The sequence below is a fragment of the Lolium rigidum genome, chromosome 1 (genome assembly GCF_022539505.1).
Source record: "Lolium rigidum isolate FL_2022 chromosome 1, APGP_CSIRO_Lrig_0.1, whole genome shotgun sequence".
NCBI classification, from domain to species: Eukaryota; Viridiplantae; Streptophyta; class Magnoliopsida; order Poales; family Poaceae; genus Lolium; species Lolium rigidum.
Window position 1 is genome coordinate 292,456,698 of NC_061508.1, and position 9,280 is coordinate 292,465,977.

At 48.2% G+C, this 9,280-nt stretch overlaps 1 protein-coding gene across 1 annotated transcript; it reads left to right on the plus strand.

The window, feature by feature from the left end:
* Positions 1-5,267: 5,267 nt before the first annotated feature.
* LOC124696044 (aspartyl protease family protein At5g10770-like) lies at positions 5,268-8,013 on the plus strand. The gene is made up of 2 exons (XM_047228831.1): positions 5,268-5,667; positions 6,519-8,013. Exons 1-2 carry the CDS (start codon positions 5,490-5,492, stop codon positions 7,838-7,840), a joined length of 1,500 nt encoding a protein of 499 aa, XP_047084787.1. The 5' UTR covers positions 5,268-5,489; the 3' UTR covers positions 7,841-8,013.
* The last annotated feature ends 1,267 nt before the right edge of the window (positions 8,014-9,280 follow it).

Consider the following 9,280-nt stretch of genomic DNA (forward strand, 5'->3'; position numbering starts at 1 on the left):
AAAGCCAAGAGACAGAGAAGTGGTGACTACATGTTTTCGCTCTTTTATTGAACATATTTTTTTACGAATTTACTAATTCTCAGCTAGCTGGAAAATAACTCAAATGCTCAATCTAGTTTACAATCAACTGATTTGTATCGCGATTCGTACGCTTCATTAGTTAGAAGTGAAGTAGCAATTAAGATTTTCATCCATAAATAAGGTCTGCAACTCGAATTTTTTCTGTTGCAAATGGGTTGCACCTAGAATTTCTCAGTTGCAAGCTGAGTTACAGAGTCGTGATTTTTCCTATTGCAAATTGAACTATAACTTAAAATTTTAAATAGAAAGTAAGCTCTAACAGAAAATATGGTTCACATTACAAAATTATGGGATGGCATCACTTGACTAAAAGTTTGTCACGTCAATTTTCTTTTTTAACTTAGGCGTACTTAACAGGGAAGAGCGTGAAAGGATTCACACAAGCAAGATACAAGCAAGTATGTTCCTTCCTGGGCATCTCTGAAATTACACATCTGACTATTAAGTTCCTGAAATGAATCTTAGTTGCTAGTCTAGCTTGATAGTGGGCTTTCACATTGGAGCTTCCGTGGAGATGTGCAAACTTGTTGACCTGAAAGGTGCTACTCACGTAAATTCTTGCAACGAGTGTGGCATGACAGAATCTTAGTTGCTTGTATAGTTTGATGATGGGCTTTCACATTGGAACTTCTGTGGAGATGTGCAAACATGTTGGCCTGAAACATGATGTTTCGCGCAAATTCTTGCAACGAGTGTGGCATGGTCAACCAGTGTCCCGGAGCAACAGTGATGTCGTTACTTTTCGATAAAGAGCATATATTAATATCGCGGAGATACCAATTACACCCAGTCTATGCAACAACATCATACCCTAATGGCATAAAAGATGCACAAAGCCAAAAAAAGAGAGACCCCGCTACAGAGATCCATAACTTGAAACAACAACACTAACACCACCAAGACAACACCAGAAGATCAGCTTCGCCATAAGCGACGCCTTCAAGAATAAAACAGTGCACAAACGCTGTCGTCGCATGATCATAGATCTTAGGTTTTCACCCTGAAGAAAGTCATCTCTCTCAAAACAATGCCTTCAACAAGAACATTGCCAGACACAACTAATTAAGGCCAGACCTTGGACTTTCACCCTGAAAGATAAGACTCTGAACTTCTCCTGTGCAGTTGTTGTTTCAAGTCACGAAGCACCAAGCCAATTCCACCTCACCAGCAAGATCCGACCATCATAGCTATTCCACCGATCTTGGCTTGATGACCTTCTCCGCTAGCATGGCAAGAAACCGAACTCCATGATATTAACAGCCAGCAGAGCTTCTAAGCGCTCCCTCTGAAACCAAACGGTCAGATAAAAAACATGGGTGCGCACGATCGAAACCACCCAATCCAACAATCTTCAGGCATTTATCGCTCAATGAATTTCGCCGGCAGGGCCTTCCGGAACCCGACAATCCACCTAGACTAGTGAACAAGCATCCAACAGATCTTCAAACTTGGTGCGAGAAGAATCCAAGAACCACCACCTTTATTCTTCGACGCGGACGAAACGGCCCCCACGCCGCCATCCGCGGCCTGACAACGACGAAGGAGGTTCAGAAATCAGATCATCGCCTCGCTAAGTCATCGCCGCCAAGCCCATGGTGGCCGTAGAGAAGAAGACTCGATAGCAGTTGCGTACCCCGGCCAGGAATCCGGCGGCGCTACCCATGGTCGCCCGAACGAAACGGCCAAGGCCGTCCTCGCAGAAGGCCATAGAAGGCAAAGCAGCGACCAGCCCTGTAGGCCCAGATAGAACCTAGATTGGACCCGTGCCGCCGCTAGTTCGTCGTGCCACCGTCGTCCAACCGCCGGTATCCAGCACCAAGGCCAGCCCCGCGCGCCCCTGCGCCAAGAGATGGTGCGCCGCCCAGTGCCAAACAGCGGCCGCGGCCCTCAAGTTGACAAGCGCAGGGCAGGATCCGCCCCGGCGCCGACAGCCGCCGCGCCCCTGACAGTCTCCACCGCCGCGGCCCCCGAGGCAGCTCCGCCCGGTCAAGCCAACAAGGCCGTCGCCCGCCCGCCCGTGGCCGCCGCTGCCGCCTGCAGCGCCCCTGCGCCGGGAAACGCGAAGGGAAGATCTTGGATGCGGAGAAGAAACCGCCCCGCCGCCACCATCCTTGAGGCGTGCGCGGCTTCGCCGGCGCCCCTCCAGCGGCAGCGATGCGGGGGAGGGGGGAGGGGGTCCTTGGAGGCAGCGCTAGGTTAGCGGCATGGTTCGCAATTGCCCTATCAGTAGCAGTTGTCAAAGGGGTTCTTTGTACTGTTGATGATAATTACTTGTAATATAGATCAGTGGGTTTTTTTCACACACAAAAATAAACCAGATAGTCAGAGTAGAAGTGAAGCAACTGTAGTTGAAGCCTTGAAGGGCTTTTGCTTTCTTTGTGGCTAGCTCAAGGGTCTAAGCTTTTGCATCTAGGGGAGATGATGTTGGAGGCGACATGGCCGAGACATGTAACTGCTTTGCATGTGGGTTGCGCTTCAACCGGATGAAGATGTCAATTTCTGCTAGAATTGTCGTAGTGTTGTGAGAACTGAGTTCTAGCTCAGTGGCAAGTCTAGGGAGTGCGCAGCCAGCTCATCCGGGTTATCATCCTAGCGTCCATCCGCGGGGAGAGTCTCATCCTACCTAACAACATATAGCATGTTGTCGTAGTGTTGTGCCCTAATTTCCAATCAGCATCGTAGAGAACTGCATCTCCATTTGGCTCAGAAGAGGGTTTGAAAGTCCACCCCCTTTCCTGAACAAGGTCTTCAGTTGACGCTTGGCCTTCAAGCTTCAAGTCCTGCATGATGGCATTACCAACAACAGAGACCTGGCTAGGCCTAGAGAATTTTTTGTAAAAGAAAGCAAAGCTTCTAGCTTATCAGGAACATTATGGTGCACACCAGCAAGAATTTCAGTTTTGATATACCAAGGATGAGTAAACCAAGCTTCTTTTGAAAAGGGGTCAAGAAATAATAAATGAAATTCTTCTTCCAAACATCCACATCTAGAACAATCATGTTCAATATGCTTTGAGAATTTACTTGTATGTGCACCTATAGTAATTGCATCTATGAACTAGCCTACATGCAAAGGTGTGAACTCGAGGCGCCATGTTCGAATCCTGCCGGATCTAATTGTAAAGAGATAACCTGAAAGGGAACTACCTTAGGTTGTTGATCCGCCCGCAAAGGGAGGTTACTGAAAGATTGCATGTATGTGCTCTTGGAGTTCATAGGAGTTAACTTCCACACGAACATGTCCTATCCAATTGAGCTTATAATTGGAGTTTGAAGGTTGGCGTTTGCAGTGTGAGGAGTAACGGAGACATGACTAAATCAACATTCCAAGTTATTTGTTTGTTAGGGAAAGGAGGAGATACATGACCTCACAACCTACCAGCCTGTGTGAAAAAGGTAAATTTCGAGGAGAAAAACAAACACAAGCACACACACACACAAGTGACACAAAAATTTACATGGAAAATCTCCTCAACACGACGAGGAAAAAACCACGGGTGTGGTCCATGCAAGCTTCACTACGACCACTACTAGACCGTCTGAGTGGATCTTCTGATGGACTATCTTGTGCTAGTGCTTCATGTTGAAATGTTGTTCTTCTTCAGCATTGTCATATTCTTGTTGTCGGGGAGCATCTTCATCACCCGCAACACTATGTGACGAGGGTGCTCCTCGGCAATGCCCACCTTTTGGGGCTTAGGGTTGACGGAATCCTGCAGGCTGACACGAGACATCGGATACCAAACAAACAGGGAGAGAGATTTACCCAGGTTCGGGGCCCTCGATGAGGTAAAACCCTTACTTCATGTTTGTCTGATCTTGATTATCGAAATTATCGGGTTATAATGGGGTAGCCGAAGGCTCTGACTATGAACTCGTCGAGAGGCTAAGATTTCTAATGACCTAGCTCTAGACTTGCGGTGGTTTTGGCTGTTATGATTGTGTGTCCCTCGGCAGACCCTCTCCTGGCCCTTATATTGCAGGCCAGGTCTCGAGAGTTCTGTCCGGGTTCGACTAAGTTACAAAGAGTTCTACATCTGAACTTTCCTTGTCTCTTCGTCTTCTTTCCTTGTTCGTCAAGAATCCTTCTTTGGAACCGACATAACGGTCCACCTTGGTTGGTGGATGATCTTCATGGGCCCCTGGTTGGGCCGTAGGAGGTAGCGTAATACTGGTTACCCGAAGGGTAATGCCCACATCACTATGTGAATCATCTTTCAAATCTTCTGCATCATCATCTTTAGCTTGTTGTTGAGCCGAATTTACATGACCTGGGCCAGAATCATTTCTATCTTGCTATTGTCTTTGAGGAGGAACACCCACCAGAATTGACTCCGGAACTTTCTCCTATGTCTTCACAATATCCTCAATTTTTTGATCTTCAACAAACACAATGTCACGGATTCTCATGACCTTTCTTTCTATTGGATCATACTTTGAGGTTACTTTGCCAATCTCCAGGCTGTCGAGAGAATGATCCCCTGGTTCATTTCCTACAAGTTTCTAATTAACTCCTAGTCCACCAAAAAAAATTACGCAAATGTGAGCTCATGCCTCATGCATAAGCTCTTTGTTGTTGATTCATATTTTACACCTGTCCACCAAAAATTTGTGATGATAGATATGAGCTTGTGAGGAACTTCTTAGAAAAAAATGTTGGACATATAGTAGACATGCGTAGAAGCAAACACAAACTTAATAAGCGTAAGCCTAGTTGCATGAAAGTAGCTGCTTGAGAGATAATATTCGCCCTGTACGTAGCTAATGTAGGGACAGTGAAAGCTTCTTCGCTGTAACAACAAAGAGATAAAGGGACATGGAACATCTTTGTCTTATACATCTGATACTTTTGAGCGACCATAAGATTAATCGTTAATAATAATAGAAAAGGTCAGCAAATGCATGAATAAGATTTATAAAATGAGCATACAACCCTTTGATTACATGTTAAGGCGGAATCGACAAGGAACCATTCTAACATGTCAAAAGCTTTTGCCAACTCAGTTTAATCAGGAAACCGTGGCTATCACATGAAAACAAAGAGAAAGAGTGCAATTTCTTGAGCAGCTATGATATTATTTCTAATGGGTCAACCTTCAATTAAAGGTTGGTACGAGGGGTGTATATAACTTGCAATACCATCCAGCAAAGAAACGCCAGTCAGCAGAATCTGCCTTCCAGCACCTGTGATCCACTGCATTTCTTCAATGCAACCAGTGCTGAATTTTGGTCAGAGTGCGGGGGCTGACGACCAGGCACAGGGTAGTAGTGTGGTAGGCCAGTGCGCACGGCTCTTATCGTAACATCTCCTGACTCAATGTATATAAGACAGGATAGGAGCTGTGTGATCGTGTGTGTACCCTCCACTCACCGGCCCACTACCTGAAGGCCACTTGTGCGGTCCTGCCATGGCTACTGCTGCTTCGTCTTCCCGCTGCCCCAGCCATGGCTTCCTTCGTCTGCTTGCTGCCGCCGCCGTTCTCGCGGCATTCGGGTTCGCCCGTGCTGCCGGGAGCTCGGGCGAGGAAAGCGTGCTGCTCAACGTCCAGTCCCTGCTGCCTGGCCGGTCGTGCGCCGCTCCACAAGGTTAATTCCTGGTCGAACGAGCTCATGATCATCGATCATCGATCACATCTACGTAGCTACCTATTGTTTTTGTTCTGTTAGCTGTTGACTGGTAACTAGCTGCAGCCGGCCATGCTTGAATTGTTTTTGTTCTTTCTTACTTTCCAAGAATCTCTCCCTGACTGAATCCATGCATGTCGGTTTTGCCACTTGTGATTCTTTTAAATAAAAACCTTGCCACTTATGATTTGATTCCTCTAGTTTTGGATAGCTAGATAGATATATAAGTGTGGCGATATTCTTCAAACGATCTAGAGTTTGAAAACTTCTGAATTAGAAACTCAGCAAGTATGTGAAAATTCTTAAAGTAAAATTTCTCCCGAGACATGTGCGAAATTCTTGCAGCAGCTAAAAACTGGGAGGGAAGATGCATCTTCAGGAAATTAAGTCGTTTACAGCTTAAAGTTGGTATAATGAGTAGTGCAACACAAAGCTGTTTACCCCAGACCAGCTGAAGTGGACAAAAATACATGTCATGTCTTTTACTGTCCGTTCTTTGTCTGGTCGAACATGGCCAAGCAGCTAGAGTGACGGGCTGACTAGAAACGACCACTGGCTACAACTTTTCTATCATGTCTGATAAGGATGGTTCGATTACCTCGACTACAGCTGCAATTCAAGAAAACGTTTTACTACATGAGCTTACCGTAATCCTGGATTTTAATTTCTGAATTTTCTGACACCAACACGAACATGTCCCTGCAAATTCAGAGAAAAACCCAGCGGTGTTTTACTAGATGAGCTTACTGTAATCCTGAATTTAAATTTCTGAATTTTCTGACCCCAACCCTAACATGTCCCTGAAAATTCAGAGAACAAACCCAGCGGCGCGACGTCAACGAGGATGCAGGTAGTCCACCAGCACGGCCCATGCTCGCCTCTGGCAGACGCCCACGGGAAGCCGCCGACCCACGCGGAGATCCTCGCCGCCGACCAGAACCGCGTCGAGGCGATCCAGCGCCGTGTGGCCGCGACGGCAAGCAAACTAAAGAAGAGGGCCGCGCCTGTCCAGCCCGGCCCCAAGAAGAACCCCGCCGGGATCCATCCGGGGCACTCGTCGTCCTCCTCCGCCCCGTTGCTCCCGGTGAGTTCGGGGCGCCCGCTGGGCACGGGCAACTACGTGGTGACCCTGGGGCTGGGCACGCCGGCGTCCAAGTACACGGTGGTGTTCGACACCGGCAGCGACACGACGTGGGTGCAGTGCCGCCCTTGCGTGGTCAAGTGCTACAAGCAGAAGGATCCGCTCTTCGACCCGGCCAAGTCGTCCACCTACGCCAACGTCTCCTGCTCCGACTCCGCCTGCGACGACCTCGACGAGAGCGGCTGCACCGGCGGGCACTGCCTCTACGCCGTCCAGTACGGCGACGGCTCCTACACCGTCGGCTTCTTCGCCCGGGACACCCTCACCATCGCCCACGACTCCATCAAGGGGTTCCAGTTCGGGTGCGGGGAGAAGAACGACGGCCTCTTCGGGATGACCGCCGGGCTGCTGGGGCTCGGCCGCGGGAAGACGTCGCTGACGGTGCAGGCGCAGTACAGGTACGGCGGCGCGTTCGCGTACTGCTTCCCAGCGTTGTCCACGGATACCACGGGGTACCTGGACTTCGGTCCCGGCGCGTCGCCGGCCAACGCGAGGGTCACGCCGATGCTGACAGACAACGGGCCGACGTTCTACTTCGTGGGCCTCACGGGCATCCGCGTCGGCGGGAAGCAGCTGTCCATCCCGGAGACCGTCTTCTCCACGGGCGGCACGATTGTGGACTCCGGCACGGTGATCACACGGCTCCCGGAGACCGCCTACTCCGCGCTGTCCTCGGCGTTCACCGCGGGCATGGCGGCGCGAGGGTTCAAGAAGGTGCAGGGGTACTCTATCCTGGAAACCTGCTACGACTTCACGGGGATCAGCGAGGCGACGGTGCCGACGGTCTCGCTGGTGTTCAAGGGCGGCGCGTGCCTGGACGTGGACGAGTCCGGCATCCTGTACGCGATCAGCCAGGCGCAGGTGTGCCTCGCGTTCGCGTCCATCGGCGACGACGAAAGCACAGGCATCCTTGGGAACACGCAGCAGAAGACCTACGGCGTGGTCTACGACCTCGGCAAGAAGACCGTCGGCTTCGCCCCCGGTGCCTGCTGATCACAGGATAACTAAGCTGCGTCCACCAAGTGGTCGATCAGTGAATTACACTATATGCAGCATACTGCAACTGTAACTCTTGAAGTGATGAATGTGGTACACTTCGACAAGTAAAGAAACGGAGAAGTGGTGACATCGGTGTGTTCGTGACATAGTAGTGGATGTTTTCTCAAGAGTCGTTGGTCGTTGGATGGAGTCAACTACAACCGTCAGATCTGCATCTTTCCCACCTAAACGCATGCATGCTGCTTTTCACTTGGTAGCATGGTTTCCCAAACGGCCAAAATAAATGAAAACGTCAACGCTTCGTCTTCCCTCTTTTCACTTTGAGGGGTCTCCAAACATCTTGTGTTATTCTCGAATAAGGCTATACTACCTCCATCCCAAGGCTTAAGGTCTATATTTTTTCAGAAAGTCAAACTATGTTAAGTTTGACTAAGTTTTTATCAAAAATTATTAACATGAAAAGTAGAAAATCAATATCATTAGATAGATAATGAAATATATTTTCATATGGTACCTACAAAATATCATATTTGTTCATAATTTTTTTTAAAGTTTGGTCAAACTGTACTTCGTTTGATTTTTAGAAAAAAATGCCTTAAGCCTTGGGATGGAGGTAGTATCACTTAAGCACATGGTTAGTGAACCCTAAGTTTACATTGGTTTTCTGAATAGGCGGTTTAATTTTTTTACGAGATGAGCTTAATATTTGTAAAATAAAACTAGCGTTTAATTTCTCAAGCACAAAACCTATGTAAACTAGAAACCTATGTGCAGCAACAACTGATGCTAAGAAAGACAATCAACTATGTGATATCAATATATATAACTTCAAGTGTGAAGGCTATCACAAAGTAAAGTAAATAAATAAATAGCTCGGGTATAGGAATAACCGATGGGACATGAAGACGACGATGTATCCCAAAGTCCACTTCCTAAAGAAAGCTAATCTCAGTTGGAGAGGTGTGGAAGCACAATGCCCTTCCAAGTGTCGTGATAGCTCACCGTAATCTCCTGGCACTCCTTCACAATGCAAGATGTCACAATCCACTAGGGGATCCTTGACGTGGTCACCAAACCCGTACAAGTGTGTAGCAATCTCCACAACTTAATTGGAGGCCCCAAGTAATCAACCACAAAAGCCTTGAAGCGTGAGGAATCTTCCCAACTTAATTGGAGGCCCCAAGTAATAACTACCAAGGTCATGAGTTGTATAGGATCCAAAGACCCAAGAGGATCAAGCTCCGGGTACAAGCACCCGATAGTAATGATCGCACACACTTTCTGATGAGGGGTGACCTCGACAATGCCCATGAATGTGGACTTGGGGTTTCGGGGAGAAGACGTCGGTGGAGATTCCGGGAGAGAGAGTACTCACACGACGTACCCAGGTTTAGGTCCCCACGGTGGAGGATCGCTACATCCTGCTAGCAATGC

Excerpts from the sequence above, each read along its gene's own strand:
- LOC124696044 (XM_047228831.1), top strand. The coding sequence starts at position 5,490 with ATGGCTACTGCTGCTTCGTCTTCCCGCTGCCCCAGCCATGGCTTCCTT. Across the intron at positions 5,668-6,518 it reads GTCGTGCGCCGCTCCACAAG|AGAACAAACCCAGCGGCGCG; the intron begins GTTAATTCCTGG and ends CTGAAAATTCAG.